This window comes from Colius striatus, chromosome 5, assembly GCF_028858725.1.
Source record: "Colius striatus isolate bColStr4 chromosome 5, bColStr4.1.hap1, whole genome shotgun sequence".
Taxonomy (NCBI): domain Eukaryota; kingdom Metazoa; phylum Chordata; class Aves; order Coliiformes; family Coliidae; genus Colius; species Colius striatus.
The window spans coordinates 15,881,308-15,900,736 of NC_084763.1; the positions used below are offsets into that span (position 1 = coordinate 15,881,308).

General features: G+C 40.3%; 1 protein-coding gene across 1 annotated transcript in view; it reads left to right on the forward strand.

Annotated features, from left to right (window-relative positions):
• Positions 1-19,115, forward strand: part of GADL1 (glutamate decarboxylase like 1) — a 73,049-nt gene extending 53,934 nt beyond the window's left edge. The window contains exon 15 of the mRNA XM_061996918.1: positions 18,936-19,115. Within this exon, the coding sequence (XP_061852902.1) occupies positions 18,936-19,115 (180 nt within the window). The remainder of the gene's footprint in view (positions 1-18,935) is intronic.
• The last annotated feature ends 314 nt before the right edge of the window (positions 19,116-19,429 follow it).

A 19,429-nucleotide genomic window follows, 5' to 3' on the forward strand; every position in this document is an offset into this window, starting at 1 on the left:
CTTTTTTCCTTAGTCCTGTCAACCAAGGATTTCTTTTCCTCCTGATAAATTTTCTCCATGTCACATATGTATTGATTGCTATCTGATCTCCTTCCCCTTTTCAACTTGTTAAATATTGCTTTGCTATCTTCGCTTTGCCAATAAACCAGGATGGGCTTTTAGATAAAGCTGTCTTCTTTCTTGATTGAAGGATTGGAGCTTTTGGCCATCTAATCTCTTCTTAAAGAGATTTAAGCTTTCATCTATCTTTTCCACCTGAAGTTCTTGGGAAATTAAGTCTTTTGAAATGCCCTTCGTGATTGGGACCATCCTTTTCCTTTGGCTGCATTGAGTATAGTCAGGTTGTGATCAGTTCAGTGCTGATTTATAGACCAATGATTAATTTCTCTGTGCCATGACAGGGTTGGGAATGAAAATGTATCATACTGGATCTGTGCCACTCCTGCTGTGAGTTGGGACAGGATGCATTGCTGTGCAAAACCACTTGTTGTATGGGATGGGGGACTGGATGCGCTAGATCAGCTTGTGTGACAATGGGATGCAGCAACTGGGGAAGGGAGAGAAGACACAACCAGTGCTGAATATCCACTTGTCTTAGCTGCTTGAATGATACCTCAATTCGATTAATAGAACAGAGTTTTTTGCAGATAGCCTGGATGTAGCATCTGTGCTTGTGAACTGGGTTAATTTGCACAGCCCACAGCAGCGATGAGGTGGTTGTGTGATCGTGTTGGTTCAGGACTTGCTGCTCAAGCTGTCCCAGTGCTCTGCTGGAAGCGATGTGGGATAGGGATTAGTACCTGACTGTAGCACCTGCCCTGCCTGCCCAGCTCTGGATACCACGGATGGGAAAGCTGCAGTGTCAGGGCTTACAATTTGGGGATTGCACCCGGAGCGCAGCTTTTCCGAGGGAGGGTTTCAAGCCGGAGCCCGCAGTAAAGCCGGTGAGCATTGGGGGGCACCAGAGCCACGGCGATGCGCTGAAGCTCTCGTTCCTGCGCACGCTGTTCGCGGCTACTTGGTGCCGTCGGGAAAGAGACTCTTGATTTGAAAAAGGGAGGAAATTTCTTCCAGTTCTTAAATCAACATAATTTCCTCAGTAATACTACCAGCTCTGTTTTGCAGGCGTGAGCTGTTAAAGAATAAACTATAGGAAGCATAAATTATCTCCCAGTTTTCAGACAGCACTAGCTCTTTCATTCTTTTCTTGTTTTAAATCCTTTGTATAAAGTTATGTATTGGTTACAATGTTTAGTCTAGAAAGTTATTCTTACTATGACATTTTACATAATTATAACTGAGAGATCATTATCTAATAAATTATGAAACTGCTTGTAAAATTTTACAAATCTCTCTCTCCTTAGGTGTTTTGAGTATCCTATATGGGGTCTGAATCCAGTAATGTTTGAGGAGTTAGTATATAGTTTTAACAGGAGTTGACTGGAGTTTTGTTGGTATCATAGAATGTTAGGGGTTCGAAGGGACCTTTAGAGATCTTGCTTGGGTTTTTTGTGTTTGAAAGTGTTTTTTTCCCTTCCAACATGATAATTCAGATGATAGTCTGAATTTCAGATGTGAAGGAATACCTAAAGACATCTCTAGTTTGCTCTATGTGCATTTTTAGCATGGGTAGGTATTGTGTAAAAGTGACTATAAGCTACTGGTGTCAAAGTATCTTTGCCTGCTCCTTGACCTGGCCTCACAAGAAAGTGAGAGGGAAGTAGTATTTTTCCATTTAAAAAGAAGACTTTTCTGCTGTCTACAGGGAAAGGCATCTTCCAAGCATCTCCTGAAATTCTTGCTGCTAATATTTGATGAAAGTTTACTTATATTGTTATTGAATATCAAATATATGACCTAGTTTCAGTAAGATGTGTTTCCTGCCTGAAACCATGTTGCTTTTTGTCATTTTTTCAGTGAAAAAGATATTACCTCACTATGTAGGTCTTGCTTTGTTTGTATCTCTAGATTATCATAGCTACAGACTATTAGAAAATAGTGTCATCAGGACCTGTCTGGCTTTTATCAGGCAGCTAGGGGCATCTGGAAGTACACATTGTTTAAAATTCACTACCTATCTGAGGTCTTCTGAACATGATGAAACGAAGTGTTAGTCATACTTTAAATCAGAAGCCACTCCTGAAATGTGTGCAATTCCTGAATTAGTCCACTAGGTGGTGATCAAAAGCAGCCCAAGTGTCTGCTTTTTTTTGTCTGCTTCCCAAAGTCACACTTGATAGTGGAAAATGAAAACACATGGGACTGACTGTTTTTCCTGCCAAGCTTTTAAACTTTTTTCTGTGTCCATGAATGAGTAATCTATTTAGCAGAATGGTCTGAAAGATTAAGGCACAAATGAAAGTGTGTAGTGCTGCTGCTAAATTCATATACTCTGTTGAATCTGTGAATATTTAAATTAGTTGTTTGATAAGCATATAGGAAGAACTTCTCTCTGTGTCGTCACAAAATATTAATCAAATATCACATAACTTCAAGATGGAGTTAATGTTGTTTTCACAGTACCGGAATTCAAGTATACCAGTACTCAAAATAGTTGCTACGGATTGAAACTCAATCTCTAAATGTACAAATTGGTTACCAGCAGTTAATATGACATGGTAATGGAAAAAAGAGAGCACTAATCTGAAAACATGATTATGGATTTTTATAAGATTAGAAACAAACCAAGGAGAAACCATTTCTATAGTACCCAGCCTGAAATTATAAAAGCAACTCTAATCCTGTGCCTTGGGAATACTACTGGCTTCAAAGGGAAAGACTGCAAGATGTATTTTGGATTCTGTAACTGGAAGAATGTATTCCACCCAGTCAAAAACATGCTTTTTACTAAATCAAATTATAACTTTTAGGAATAGAGACTAATAGATGGGTTTAGGCAGATTACAGATGTGGAGAAAGCTAGTAGAGCACAGTGCAGAGCAATGGTAGATATGAAATATCAATAGTGCAGTGTTTAGATAGTAGAAGGGGAATGTACATCACATGAGACTGTAAGATGCTGTTGTACAACACAATTGACTGTACTATAGCCATTATAGACCAACAAGGTAGTTCAAATAAACAGTTGAAAGAGGGAGGATGTCAAATAATATGTCGTAATGGCTGGGAGGTATTGGTCCTCTGTGTACCTCTCTAAGTGCAGCAGCAGAAGCATGTCTCGGGACTAGTGCTCAGAGTAACTCTTGTGCATACCTCCTTCCTCTGGCAAGATTAAAAGCTGATGGACTCAACCTTCTTGCGGTTCCAATATGGGAGGAGGTATCACTGGGAATGGCTGTGGCAAAAGATACAGTGTAGTGGAGCCACCTTCACACGTGGAAAGATGGAGGAGATCCGATGGTGCTTGGAGCAATGGTCTTAGGTTTAAATGGAGAGTCTTTCCCCCCCTGCACCACCCCCCACCCCCCCCCCCCCATTGCAGAACACAGAAACTTAATGCTGAAGCTTTATCCCAGAAGCTGGATAAAGAGATTCCCTGGGACCAATAACCTCAAATTAAATATGTGTGACTTCTGTGAGGCAGGCAGCGAAGGCACAGATCCTCAGTGGTTAGGAAGCTGGATAAAAGTGAGTAAGTATCTTCTCACAGGCAACTGTAGGGTTAAAAAGAGAAAAAAAAATGATGCAGCTACAAAAGGTTTGACATGAATGGTCTGTGTAGCAATGAGGAAATGCATGGAAAAGCAAGATTCCAGACAACTGAGTTGACAATGTGATTCATACACTGACTTTTTAACTCAGCACTCAGCCGGGTTATAATGAGAATCATCTGAGGAAAGTAAAATAACAACAGTTTGAAGCTTGTAGGAGGACAGTAGCCTGTAGCAATGCTAGATACAGAGTCAGTTGCTCTATAGCACGTTGGAGAGATGGAAGTTGTGCCATGTCCCAGAGTTCTTTCTTTGGCTTTTTTTTTGTGGTTTTTGGAGAGTCCACTGAAGTCTGACTTTTGTTCTAAATTGTTCCTACGCAGCTGCATGTCTATGTGTCTATTACATGCATGCAAATACCCTGTGTATACAAGGAAAATGGATCTTTGCATGTACACAAAGCCAGCTTGGCATCAGTACACCACAGGGATTTGTATGCACTGAATTTATCAAAACTGGCTCTGAGCATAGGAGGGGAACAATGTCCAAAGAGCTGCAGCACACCCTTAGTATAGTATTAGCACGTAATCTCACAACTGTTCTTGGTTAAAGATGGCTCTTTCTCAAAGAGAATCAGAAATGCAAACCTCACATTGTCCCTTTCTGTGCATTTAAAGTTTTGATTTTAGAGACCTTAAATAATGAGGTAAAAGCATATGTGGAATTAATCTTAGTCTGAATTTCCATTTTAAGTTCATGCCAGATGAGCCTCCACCCTGAAGACAGAGTTTTCTAATGATTGGTGTGAGTATGTAGGACCAATACTCCTGGGATCAAATGCAAATGAGGTCTTATATATAGAAAATGACTCAAAGCACATGTCCCCACCAGTTCAGTGAAATTTGTCAACTCTGTCAGTTGTCAGCCCCAGAAAGACTTCAGAGCAGTGGCAATTCAGTACAATGCCAGCAAGTGAGCGAATCCAGATGCCCTCAGGACCCAGGACCATTCCTTCCTTTCCAGCCCAGTAGGTATGAGGCCACTATGGTTCCCTATACCTGGGTCCAGTGAGTACATGCATTCCCATAGGGGCACTTGTGCACGTGTGTTTGTGCACATACACACAAAACATATGATATACACATTGCTGGCAGTGCAGATCAATACAGAGAGCAGTGTCTTTACTGTCACCTTGATAAACACATTGGGGTCATACAGATATGAACAGTATGAACATCCAAATTCTCTTCTTCTTATAAGGACTGAAATCTAATGGGGTAAACATATGCACATTATGACTTCTCTGGTAGCTGGGCTTAGAAATTGAGTCTATCCAGTCACTGGAACCTTGATCTGCAAACCTCTCAGGTACTCAGACATCTTATCCTGCTAGCTGGTTTGTCCATCTTGTAGTTCAGTAGTGTACACACATCCACATAGAAGAAAGAAATAGGAGTTAATAATAAAGGATGGTCTGCTGTGATCAAGTGTGCAGGGTTCAGCTGGGTGAGCGTACTGAACAGCAGCCTGTTTGTATCTGACTGCTCTGTTTATCTTCTTTTTTTTCTTTTTTTCCTACACTTTTCCCTTCTCAGTCCTCCTTGACTTCTCCCTGTCCATGCCTTTGTTCCTTCACATAAGCATCCCATCATACGTTTTCTATAGTCCTGGAGTTTTCTTCCCCCTGCATCCTGTAGCAAGTACTGTATCCCTTGCCTGGCGTTCCTGTAAGAGCTCTTCATATATTTTTCTTTGTGGGTTTCAAGCATCCTCCTCCAATAGTCAGAGGAGCAAGGAATATGGTGTGTTCCGTTTTCACTGATCAGATTAGTAGGGTTTCTCTGATCCTTGCTGGGTCTTTGTATTCTCTGTGGCACATCACCTAAAGCACATTCACCATGTTAATTCCTGGAGGTTCCCCTTGATTCTGCTTGTAGTCTGGATATCCAACCTCTGCATCGTGACCAGTGCAGCTCGTGGGCTCATCCAACAGTTCCATAGCCTAGAAACAGCAGAGGACTGTGCATTTTAGATATCTTTAAGATAAACTGTCTGCATAGACTTCATCTTACCTTGCTTTAGCCATGTAAAACTTAGGCAGAGGTCTTCCACTGAAGCGCATGGAGGAGAAGAGAAGCTTTGCTAAATGGAGCCTATCTATCTTAGATGTCTACTCGAGGTTGAGGTGAGTCACTCTGTAGAGGTGCCTCTTCTTCTGTGTTAATTAAAGGCAAAGCCTAGGTGACTAGCTTAGGCTAATGTCTAACTTTTAGACCGCAAAAGCGATGAGAGTTAAATCCTCTTTTCTACATTTCAACTGCAGTGCTGGAAGCCATGTCTCTTGGTAACATGTGGCACCCTTGACACTTCCTCTCAAGCTATTACTCCCCTTATGTCTGAGGCTCTTACAGAAATAAGCAACTACCATCTGTAAACAATGTAGTTCCTGATGGAAAAATACTGTCAAGGGTCAATGTGGGTCAATATATGGAGCTGAGACTTGGGAAACAGTCTATATTGCTGATACATGTGGCATAAAGAAAATCAGTACTTGATTTTCTGCGATTCTTCATGTCCTCAGTAAACCTTTGCCAGCAGTGAAGTTCACAGCAGTCAGCAGCCCTTAGTGTGCATGGAGTGCTGAGTACTGGAGGAGCTGTCACCTGCACTGCATTGCACCCTGGTGTCCAACTTCAGCTATGGTTCCTTCAGGAAGGAGGCCACTGACACAAATTGCAACAAGTTGTGTGTATTCTACAAGAGGATTTGCAAGACAAATTTGCAGTAGAAATGCCCTGTCCTGCTCACTAAACCACTAATATACTTGAGTGATGTCTAGTTTTCACATAGTTAAGATCTTGGCATTATTTTCTTTCTGTATGCCTCAGTTTCTTCCAGACATTAAGGTGGAAATAGTAGTATTTCATCTTATGAAGTATGTTCATATTTGGGGATAGAAAACAATAAAACTTTAAAATAGAAGGAATTTTTCACTTGTGCTTTGGATCAGGACTCCTTTCTCTTTTCTCTTTTTCCTGACAACAAATACTTATTGATTAGTGTCCCTGCTTCTTACCTGCCTAGTGCATGAATAGGAGATGGATATGGCTTTAGGAGTATCAGGTTTTTAAGATAAATGAGAACGTTTAGAAATGATGTAGTTCAAACATAGCTTTTGATTCCTTAGCTGTGCTGATCCTGACAGAAGCACAGAACGAAGGTCTACAGCAACATGAAGGAAGAACCCAATGAAATGTACAATAATATAGTCATGGTAGAGAAAGATATAAGTATTTCTATCCCCAGATATTTAATTTTATTGGAAATTATGATGTAATTATCAAAGCAAAGTAATTATGACCCATTCAAAACTAATGACTATTGGCAACAAGACTCATGAGGACACACAATCTAATTAGCTTTAATGGGATGGATTTAACAATACATTGGATTAGCATCTGTTAGAACCAAGTATCAAGATTTATTGTTCTCTGAATAAATATTGACCTCTTGCTCTTAGGTCAATAAATCTTAAGCTTGCCTCCACTTAAAGAATATCTACTTATTTTGTTAGTGCTCTTCTGTTTCCTCTCACCAACTTTGGTAGGAGGAGAGGAGAGCTGCACATCCCTCCTGCTGCACCAAACGCTTCTTTAGGAAGTTGCAAGAAAACACTGAATTTGCAAATAGAGAAAAGGGTTGGGCCCTAAACTCTTATCTTTTCTTCATGTAAAACAGCCCTTCCTTGTTGTTGCTTGATAAAAAAATTCAGAAGTGTTAAAAAAAAATCAATTACTAGTAATGAAAAAGGATGTAGCTTGTATCATCTGCTCAGTTAAGCAGGCTTTATATTTTGTGTAATGTTGTGAGTGGTATAAAAAATATTTGGGAGAGGGGCAAGCGGGAGGAAATCCTGCTCCTTCATGTGGACTGAGATACAAAGTTTTTTCTAGGACTTTAGATTTCATTTTGTGCTTCAGATGTTTAAGCACAGATTCCAGGTGTCTCGAGAGGATTGAGACAGAATATGTTTCTTTTTCATGCCTACAAGGGAGGAATTTCTTGTTACTCTCCAAAGGGGTCAGTATGGTCAGAAACATCTACAAGTCTTACAGAATTTCTTATAACTGACAAGAGTTCCTCTAAAAGCAGTAGAAAATACTTGAGATTGATATCCATTCAGCACATAGTTAGACCTTCCTTTCAAATTTAATGGAGTTGGAAGGAAACATGTTAGTCTAACTCTATTGCAGGTGAATTCAGCTATAAAATTCCCCATGACTTAAATGGCAGACTTCTGTAGGTGAATGTTGATTAATGTAGAGAATCTTATCCAGAACCACTGATCAATCAGAGACTTGATAAATTTGATAGAAAGACTATTTGTATTTATTGAATTCTCTGGAACCTTTTCAATAAAGGAAATGAAATCTAGCAGACTAGAATGGATGAGTTTTATATAGTAGATCATAACTGCTTTCAAAGATCAAGAGATTGTTCTTGTGCTCTCTCTCTCATAAAAATACCTTTACTGGTACAGAAGCCTGACAAAAGCATGCAAGTTTTCACCCTGCTATTGTTTTCCTTCCAACTATTTTTACCTTTCTAGTGCAATATATAGGTAGGTGTAGCACTAAGCAGAATTGTGGCGTTTACCATGTGTGAATACTTGCTCAGACTAGTGAAAGGATAAGATTCTCAAAGCAATTTGGTGTACAGGATTAGAGGATATTACCTGTGCCTCTGAACACTGAGCCGTATCTATAGAGGTGGAGGGTAGGCCTGAGGTTAGCCAATGTTTTATTCCATTTATTCCTTTGAGGTTACAATTCTCTGTAAAATGCTAAATTTTGAGGTTAGTGTGTCTCTCTAACTGCCCTTAAATCATCTAGGAATTGACTGCAGTCTAGTTCTATCTAGCTAAGACTTTTATTAATCCTAATTACTTATGTTTTGGTTCTGTAGTGGGCAAATATTTGTAAGTGCAAATCATTGTTTTCCTTTCACTTTCCATCCTTTCAGTCTGTGAGAAATTTTGTTAATTTTGTAACCCTAGGGATCCTGCTTTCTTCTTTCAGTTTCTTGCTTGTCCATACATTTAAGCACAGAGATTTGTACCATATGTAGCATTTAAATTGTGGATTAAAGAAAAGGAGAACATAGTGGCTGAGGAAGAGGAGAGGAGGAAGGCTGAACAGGAATGAATATGACCCTGAGAAAAAGATGTAAATGAGAAAAGTGTTGTTGATGTTGATAGGGCTCCATGTGGAAGGGTTTGGTGGCCTTTATTTCATGGCCATACCGGGCTTTGGTCAGATCTTAGGCAAAACAATTTTAATAACTGACAGTTATTGGTCCCTGTATTTCACTAAGTGGAGGAGGAAATGGGATAATTTTCTTCATTAAATTGGTAGACACCGTCCCCTCGTACCACCTCCCCACTTCTTCCCCCCCTGAGATTGTGCACAGGCTCTGAAAAGGTCGTTAAGATGTTTGTAAGCAGAGAACAAGAAGAGAGACAAAAGAAATCCAGTTTTATTGAAATATTCCTTTTTCTTTAGATCTGATTAAAGAATATGAAAAAATACATATCACTCTTCTTTACTCCTTGATGTAATGCAAATACAGAAGGTGCTGCTACCTTATGCCAGAAGCTGACTTGTGCAAGTAGTAAATAAGATCTTAACAGTTGGGACTCCTGCCAAGTTTCTGAAGCAACGTTTCTTTTTTCTACACCAGAAATGTGTCCAGTTTTTGAACTTATGTGACCATATAGAGTAATCTTCCTATTGTGAAGTGCTCCTCCCAGCCTCAGACATTCACATTGCAGTATGATTTAGTATGCTCATCCTTACTCATACTAAGCTATGCAAACTAAAAAGAGTACTTTTTTTTATTACTTGCTCTTGCTTTCAAGATGACAGGCTACCCTTTCATCCTTGATGGAGAAAGGAGACTTGTCTTTGGCAGGGTAGAAAGACTGGAAAACTTAGTCTCTAAAATGGAAAGTTAACAAAACGCTGCACAGAAGAGCCTTCTGTACAGTATAAAAGCTTTAAAAATATTTTAATATCACCAGTAGCACTCAACTCACTACTGTTTAAATGGATCAAAACAGTTGTGTGGTAGCCTTTGGAGTTTTCTTAGTGGCTTTCCACATGGCTTGTTAGCAAGACCTTAATAAAGCACCACAGAAGTGACAGAAAAATGTTAAGAAATCCATGTGAATTGTCTTGAAAAGCTACATATGGTTAGACAGAAGATAACATGGAACTGTGCACCTGGAAAGCCATGTGTTTTGCCAAAGTACGTTTCAGCTGTTAAGAAAAACATACACAAACATCTTTATGTGCCTACTCTGTTCTGGGTTCTGTCTCCTCTGTCTCCTCCTTTTCAGAGGCAAATACCATTAGTGTAAAAGCCTTTGTCAGAAGGCTGTATTTTATTGTGTGAATGGCCAGCTAAAGAAGTCATTTAAGGTAATCAAAATCTGAAGCCAACCCACTCCTATTAGTCAGGCCATTTTAAGTGATTTGTGGAGTCCATTAATGTGTCTTCTGGAAAAAAGCAATGGATGAGAAGATGATGTGCAAAATATCATATTGTAGATGTACTGCACAGCCCCTTGTTGAGGATGCAAAAACAATGTCGGAATCAGGACAAAAATACAGCAGCATCTGTTCTCCTTTGATATGCTAGTTGCTCTGAAGAATGTGGAAGTGGTTACTGCTATTTTGACAAATATACTTATTTCTTCTTTTGTTGCCTGGTGTGGCACAAGGGGAACGCTGGCGCAATAGTGTAAGGCAGTAATTTATTAGTGGTTTAGGGATGTGGGCCCAGAACAAATTCTAGACAAAAGAAAAACATGTTTGGGTTTTACAGAGTGCCTTGGCTACAGGAACAAAGCTGTGATTGGGTGTGCAAATATTTGGTATTTCGATTGTCCTGGTTGGAGTGACAGCTGACAAATGGTCTGAGTTTGTTTTTAATTATCACCAAAAGGGAAAAAGCCTGTTGTTTTAAAGCCAGAAACTGATGCTGCAGCAAAAGGCAAGAAAAGATATTTAACAGTGAAGGATACACTTTTTCAATGTTATAATACCTTAACAGTACTTTTGCTTCCAAATATTTACAGCGTTTAGCTAGTTTTGTGAAAACAACCAAGGGAAGTGTTTTGTTCACCTGTGTTGCTTACAATGATTGATATTAAAATGCCAGCAACTGTTCTTGCTTCATACTGACTGGTATCACTGATGTATAAATTATCTTCTGCATCCACTTTGGGAAATGCAACAGTGATAGATGTTTGAGACACCTGTTTGGCACAGAAATCACTTAATATATATTTCACAACTGTACAGAGCACCCATGAGGTATCAGGGCCGATTACAATAGATGTATGAACACATAAAGACTTCACTGCCCTGAAGGGTTATATTCCTCCTATGAAGGGAGAAAGAAACATATTACCCAAAGGACATGGAGTCATTTGTCCAAACAGCCTCTGGCAGGGTTAGAGACCAGTCCTATTTGGTGAATCTGTATCCAGTACTTCAACCATTGCTCTGTCATTTAAGGAATATAAGAAAAAAATATTACCAAAACCTACCGAGATTAATAGCCCACATGTAAAAGTTTAAAATTGTGTCCAAATGCTTCAGTGAATTGCAGTTTTGTTTACTTTTTTGGTGGCAATTGCTGTACAATAGTTTTTCTCTTATGAGTATATATGCATCTGAGCTGGTCATTTCTAGTAGGAAGCATAACTTGTTAGGCTTTGAATAGCCAATATGTTGCCTTTTGAGTAATGAGCCTGAACTTCCAAGTTAAAATTTGCCCCTTCTTGGGTAGCCAAAATAGACTTTTGTGGTCACGTGAGAGAGATTGTTCTGTATAAACTTGTCTTCCATTGCAAGGAATAATGGAGGCAAGAACACAAAATGTGTTTTCCATTTTTTGTGAAATCATGAGAATGTGATCTTTCCATTTGTCAAAAAGAGAACTTTCTTTGTCTGCTAACTACAAATTTTCAGCCAATTCCTAGAACAGTATTTGGTACCTTGGAAAATTTCATCAAAGCTGTATTTGAGGAAGAGAAATAGTCTGAGCTGCTAACATGCTCCTGTCCTTCCAACACTGTCTAGTCTGCTTTTGTTGATCCCTAGAATGGTTATTGATTTAATGTGAGTGTGGCTTTCTCTAGTAGAAGCTGTTTGCAAATTGCCACCTGAAGCAGACACATAAGAAGAAAATTTAGATAATTGCATTCTGCTTCCATTGAAATCCAAGGCTGTTTTGAAATGAGTATCAGGAGGAGCAGAATGGAGTTTGCTGACTTGGAATTGCTGCTACTATTAGCTGGAAAAACTCTTCAGCTTTATGTTGCATAGGTGCTCAGTGACCTGGGGATTGTCGAAAAGATTTGGAAAAAACATTTCTGATAGCAGTTGCCAGTATTACCACTGGCTTTCATAGGCATTCTGACTTTGTAGCACTTGCTGGGCTAGCATATTTAGAGTCATCCACACTACTCAAAACTCTTCACATGAGATTCCTATCCTAATTTTGCTGATAGAACAGGCAGTCCCATGAATTTTCTGATTTTTTTTCTGCTTTTTCTGGGGGCCAAAAATTCTACAGATGTTCAGTTAAGCAATGTCAGCACTTTTGATCTTGCATATTCGTGGTTGTACAAATAAAGAATTTTTTTTGCTTGGCCATTGAATTAAGAAACTGAAAGCAATTCTTAGTTTAGTTGATGAGAAAGTATTTTTGCTTTCAGACAGCTTAAAATGGAACTATTTGCTTAGTCTTGGTTTCCTCAGGCCTTTTCTACTCACTGCTACAAAAATGGGTCAATTTGCAATTGAATTTCATTTTTAATTGAAAACAGTGTTTTGAAACAAACATTCTAAATACTTTTCTTTAAAAAAACTTAGGAAACCTTTAGGCTTTTCTGGTTTCTTTGTTTCTCTGGCTAATGCCATCTTTTCACTTTGGATATTTGTCAAATTCCCTTTTTTTTTTTCCTTACCCTAAAGCAAAATATTTTTGTAAATTCATTAGCAGAATGTTTTTACCCAGCATTGCTATCAATTTGCAACTCATTCATCTTGCCTTATTGTTTAAATACGAAATTTAGAGAATGCTGCTTTAAAAAGTATAGCCTCTAGCCTACAGTTTGGAAAAGCTGTTGTGATATGTCAGCAGCTGGATGACTACACTAATACGACTGGAGTTTGTGAGAATGACAGTGGCATAAGTAGCACTTGGGTAACAGAGGTACAGTGCCACAGGCATACAAAGCCATTTGTGATGAGACAGTTTGGAAATACTGGATTAAGTCTAAAATGAGAACCCTTACAGACTAAGGTAGGGTGTGGAGAAAGAAATTCATAACCGAGGTCACACGTAGTCTTCCATTATCACCAAGCTCTTCTGCCATTATTCAACTTGAGCTTTCCTGCACTTCTAGAATACCTGTTAATTGAACTTGTCATAGATAACAGTAGAGCAGAAGAATAAGGGTCTAATTCTTAAGGGACTTATTTCTTTAAACAAGAAGAACAAGATGGCATATTGGGAAATTCTGCTTCTCCACAGGACAACTTACTTGGGTATCCATACCCAGCAGCATTAGTGCAGTTGGGATTGAGGGCTCAGTGGATTTACCTAAGAGCTAAATTGCTCTTTTCTGTCCCTTGTGGACTCTGTGTGTTTGGTTTGTTTTTTGTAGTTAGAATAAACTTCTACAAAGCAATTCTAATGACAGATGTCCATATTGTTTGACAAGAGGCATCTTACTGTGATGAATTACAAAACATAATACAGTACCATGACTGATGCGGTGAGAACATCACCTGTTTAACAGAGCTGCTCTGGAGATTTCACTTTATATAAGAAACCTGTGTGCCTGCAAATTGTTCTTGGCTTAAGAACCAGGCTTACATAGCTTGACCACTATGAGAATGGTTTTAGAGGCCTTGCTAGCTGGAAGATGAAGAAATTATCTCAAAAAGCTGTTTCATCAAGTCACAAAATCACAGAAAGTTAAGGGTTGGAAGGGACCTCAAAAGGATTTTAAGTGTCCAGACTTGGGAACTAGCTCTAGGAGACACTAGTTGCATGCTTCTCCTGCTGAGAACGTGCTCAACTGTGTTGAGCTACTTTTCTCAAGGATATTTGGGAAATGAAGAGGAAGCTCTATTGACTTCCCAATCCTCCTGGTGCACTAGATACTTCAGCTGTAGTGTTCCAGCTAGTTGGCTACTTACCCCACTGTTCTGCACGTGTACATGCTGGGAAGGAACATTGGCATCTCCCATGTGAATATATATAAGGATCAGCTGTGGTCTGGAGCCTTGGTAGACACCTTAAACTTCACAGCTAAAACTTTCTGTCATTTGTAGTATGGCTGAGTGCTGATTGAGTGTGGGAGAAGAGATTATCCTGTCTCCTGGGTAAATAGAGAAGGAGCTAAACCATTGTCATTGCTACTGTAGTTAAAAACTTCTGCTATTAAAAGTAAGGGAAGTGTGAGATGTTACAGTATTAGTGTATGTCTGCCTGAGGAGACGGTGATGTACCCATCAGTCCTTGGGCAAAGCAGTTCCCCAGGTCTTTGGTTGCACTGTGCAATGTGTGCAGTTCTGCTGCAGGATGGCCTTCCACACACAGGAATAGCTAATATACTGCTGAAGGCAGCATTTGCAACAATAATCTCCAGGGTCAATTGGCAGGGGAGGCCAGCAGTGGGAAGGAAGGGGTGAAAGGAACACAGAAAAGAGGACTTCAGTTTTAGGATACATTACACTTAAAATTCCGAGTCTGTTCCACTGATGGGTAATGTAAAGAATTAGATGTGCAATTTGAAGTAAGTTCCCTAGTAAAATAATTGGGCCGGTGAAGCAATCTCACCCTCACTAAATTGCTTTCTGAGGAGCCTATCCTGTATGGGACTGTGCAGCTCCTTCTGATATTTGAGTATCATCAGGTCTCACTGTCTTCAGTGGGAATAAAACTCATTGAACTTTTCACTAGGCAATTAGTTCTTATAGGTCTAATTTTTCTGCTGCAAAGTGGTAGCTGCCTTTACTTTCAGTTAGTAGTCATACCTAGTCATCCTCAAGTTCAAGCCTTAGCATGTGCATCTCATTTAATGGTTCTTTTCTGAAACATGTACTTAAGCATTTGTGCATATATTGTGTTCCTTAACTGCTTTCTGTGGATTGGATCCCTGATAGTTTTGTTACACCGACTGCACCACATTGGCAAATAGAACATGCAGAAGGCTTGATGAAAAGCTTTTCAAAAAAATCCCCAAACCCATCAAAGGCCTGTTACAACGGTTTTGTAAGAAACAAAACAAAACATAAGTAGGAAGTACTTGTTTTGCCATCAAAAAGAGATGGATGCACTTCAAATTAAGAGGACAACTTCATTAGTGTGGAGGATGAATGAAATACTGAAAACAAGATTTTTCTACCTTTCCTTTCCATGAGAGAACACTTGCTGAAATGCAGTACATTTACAGTTCTCAAATTGCTGATGTTCAAAATGTTTTTGCTTTCATGGTGTCATTTGTGCTGCTGCATATTTTGGGATGATGGATTGTGGAGCACTGGGTGTTGAGATTAAGAGAATCAAGAGTGTGATACAAAAGATGAAATAACTCTGATGGAACATCAATAAAGGCTATAAGTTGCCATAGGGATTTGAATCTTAAAGAAGAGCTTGAGAAAGTACATGAAGAAGAATTCATTTCTCCCCATGTACTTGTAGTGTCTTTATTCCCTGAGCAGGCATCACTGGGGGATTCTTGTCAAGTACAGCGGTGGAGGATTTTTTTCTTTTCTGTATCTATATGGTGTCCAGCACAATGCCTTCTGGGCACAATGTCTTCCAAGAATTGTCACGGTGTCATTACTATCTCAGGTCACAGCTGGAGTGGGTAATAATGAAAGAGTAAAGCTTTTAGTAGCTTTATGTGCTGCTCAAGGGTGCAACATAATGCAAACTGTAGAAGTACAAGCTAGAATGTAAGAGATTCATTCCAAAGAAACATAATGAAAATCTTCTTCACTGTGAGCGTAATGGAGTACTGGAACATGCCGCCCAGATGGGTTGCGGAGTCTCCTTCTCTGGAGTCATTAAAAACCTACCTGGACAAGTGTGACCTACTCTAGGTGGTCCTGCTCTGGCAGGGGGGTTGGACTAGATGATCTTTTGATGTTCCTTCCAACTCTTAAGATTCTGATTCTGTGAAGTATGAGAATTTTTATCATGCCAAAGTTATTCACTGTTTAAGTGAAGATGTGTTGCTGGTCAATATGCCAGTATATATGCCCAAGCGTATTCCCAACCAAGAGTTTTCCCATTTGACTCCACCATTGAAAATGTGCAAGAACAAAGATACCGAATTTGCCTTAATGTTAGCAATGCACAGTGCCATCTTCTGTGATTTATTAGGGTGCAGTTTCAAATATCAGATCTGAAGGATTGTTTCAGAGAGGATTGTTTCAGAATGTGTATTTTCAAGATGCAAAATAGCTACTATCTTTATCTAAGCAGAACTCCAGTGTTTTTTTTTTTCTTGAATATGGGCTAAATGAGGTTAGTCTGAAGTAATTCTGAGCTATAAAACAAGAAAATTGAGGAATCTTTGTATCATTTGCTAGGTAGACAGAAACCCAGGTGGTTGATGTTATAGCAATGTATTTGATGATTTCTATTTCTAAGTGATGTATGGGTTGCAGATACAGAATTGTGATTCCATTGGTAGTTTTCAGTAGGATCTTTATGCAGGAGGCACACCTGGAGATCCAGATCAGATTTTAGGAATATTATGGAAAAGGGTGCTACTTAATGTGACTGAAGATATCATGGTTGCCTTAACGTTTACACTGTAATATTCCAGTCCACATTGGTACCTTCCTTCCCAAATGTTCATCAGAACTACTTTCACAACTTATTTCTAATTTTTTGCCTGCAGCAATATGCAAAGAAGCAAAATTGTAATTGCACATTGCATTCTGAAAAGATATTCATTGCTTCCATGTGCATAATTCATACTGATGTTGTACTCTGGGCTTCAGTTAGAATTCTGACTCCATCACTCTCATAGCTTAAAAAAGAAACACTAAATAAAACACGTCTCTTTGTCACAAAGATAAACCAGAATCAAGAGTCAGATTACCTTAGAACCATAAACACTTCTCCTCTGAATTCAGTCTACATTCTGACCCAGTGGTAGTTTAGACTTATACCACTTAACAAATATGGGAAAGCTAGGTTGTTAGTTTAGAAAACCTTAGCTGTTTCAGTGTAAGCAAGCTGTATGAGACTTGCCTACTAAAATATGCCATGTAAAAATAAGGCTATTAAGGCAAGGTTCACGTAATCATTTTTCTTTTGCAGATCAGGTGGTAGTTTCTGGCATTAACTTTTAGAGCTGAAAAGAATTAATGCAGAAACCAAGGTTAGAACATACACTTATTTGCTTAGTTCAAAAGACAAACTGTCACAAAAGGAAGGAAAGGAATGTACTGTTCTGAAATACATTACTACTATTAGTATTGTATTAAAATGTGACATGTTTGAAAAAAAAAAACACCTGCTTGTCAAAACATGTTGATTGCTGTCTTCCAAGGAATCTAGCAATGCATTTAAGCTTATAAAAACACAGACGTACTCTCATGCTTAAAGTTCAGCACAAGATTAATTGGACAAGGTTAATAGCCCTGCTGGAAAGAGAAAAGTGTTCAGACCTCGCTCTGCTAATCTTACGCATGTTTTTTTCTGCAGTGAGACACCTATGAGATTTCATCCCATTTGACACAAGAGCTATGTAGCTAAATGTTACTTATGCCTTAGATCTAAATGATGAAGTCTTAAGCTCCAGGATCAGGCCTTCTCCCTTAATGTTGCATTACATGGACTTCTTTGGCAGCCTTAGAGCTTCCCAGTCTTCTAGAAAGAGTGGCTTTGCAGATGTGTCAGGAGAAGGCAAGTAGTCAGGCTTAGCCTAGTTAGCACAAGGAGAGAAACCTACCTTTTACCATCTGCACTTGCTGCTCTTCTGGAGTTCAAACTTTGATCTAAATGAAGACTTCCATGTCACAGGTTGTTGTGGTTTAGGCCCATCTAGGAACAAAGGACCACAGTCAACCATAAGTACTGAGGGTTTTTGGAACTCCCTAAGGACAGGGAAGGCTCAATTGCCACTTATGGTCCTGGGCAAAACAGACAAGACCACTCAACTTGGGGAAGAAAACAAGAATTAATGTAATTCAGTACCAACCAAAAACATAAAATCCAAAACCACAACAAACAGAAACCAACACAGAGTGGTACAATGATGAAGACACATCCAGCCCTTTAAGACCACACCCTGTGTCTTTACCTCCTCCTCCGCCCCGAAATGGCTCAGAGGGGCAGGGAAGGGGACATCCAGCCAGCCTCTTCCCAGTGGCTCCTGCTATTTGTCTCTCCTTAGGGCAGACAGGCTCCTTGCCGGTCCTCCCTGCTCCAGCACAGGGTCCCTCACAGGCTGGGCAGCCCTGCACGGGCTGCTCTGATGTGCGCTCATCATGCTGCAGCTCCTCTCCGCCTCCTGTGTGTGTCCCTGTAGCCCACAGGCTCTCCAGCAGGGCCTGCACCATGGCCACCTCCTCACACAGTCTCTCGCCCATCCGGGTGCACTCATCTGGAGGTGCTGGTGGCTCTCAGTCCTGCTCTTGTCCTTCATGGATAGCAGGGGCACAGCTTCAATTCTTGTCATGGGCTGCAGGGGTTTCTCTGGTCTGGTGCTCCTCCTTCCTTCCTCCTCTGACTGTGGGGTCCTCATGGTTGCCTCCATCTTGTACCACTCCTCCACCTCCTCTTCAGCTGCAAATTTCCCTTCTTAAATAGTTATGGCAGAGGTGCCACATTGGCTCAGCCAGGCCAAGGGATGTTTTGATAACTGTTTGCTGGGACCAGCACTGCAATTTCCTCCCTGTTACCAAGCAAAAAAACGGCTCCACACAAACCCATGACACAGATGAATGCCCAGAGCAGCAGACTTTTGAGGGTTTTAGATCGTGCTCTAATTCTTCCAGGAGCCCCAGACAGAACCTAAAGGTCTCAGTGCACAATCTGCCTCTAAACCTGCAGGTCTGAGCCTTAATGTTTCTTGGGGCGGGCAGTAGGAAGGTGTGCAAGGGGTACAGAACTCAAACACTTGTTTAAAAACCCCTCCAAAGCTGCAAAACACAGTTCCCGCCCAAATCTGACATGTTTCTGAGTGTGATGGCAACCTTTCTTTTTTGTCTCCACTTTCAGATTGCTCCTATAGTTAAGGAGAGGATGATGAAGAAAGGCAGCATGATGCTTGGGTACCAGCCTCACCAGGGCAAAGTCAACTTCTTCCGCCAGGTGGTGATCAGCCCGCACGTTCGTCGGGAGGACATGGACTTCATGCTGGACGAAATCGAACTGCTGGCCAAGGACTTGGAGCTGTAGCTCCACAGCACCAGGCGCTGCCCGCTTGCCAGATTTATGGAGAGAGAAGGGCAGCAGCATTCTGGTGCTGTTTTGTGAAAGGTAGTAAAAAGCTTGACGCGTAGTTTGGGAATTGTTGTTTTACAGAGCGGTGTTGGGAGCTTTGCAGGTAGAACACCCCTTCACAGGAAAACATTTGCCAATGGGGGCTGAGGGAGGCCAGGGACAGGCCAGTTCTTGCAGCACCACTGCCATTTTGGGAAGTGTTTCCTCAAGAAGAGAGCACTTCTGAAAATGGTGTCTATGTCCCAGGGAGGGCAATTATTTATGTGGTG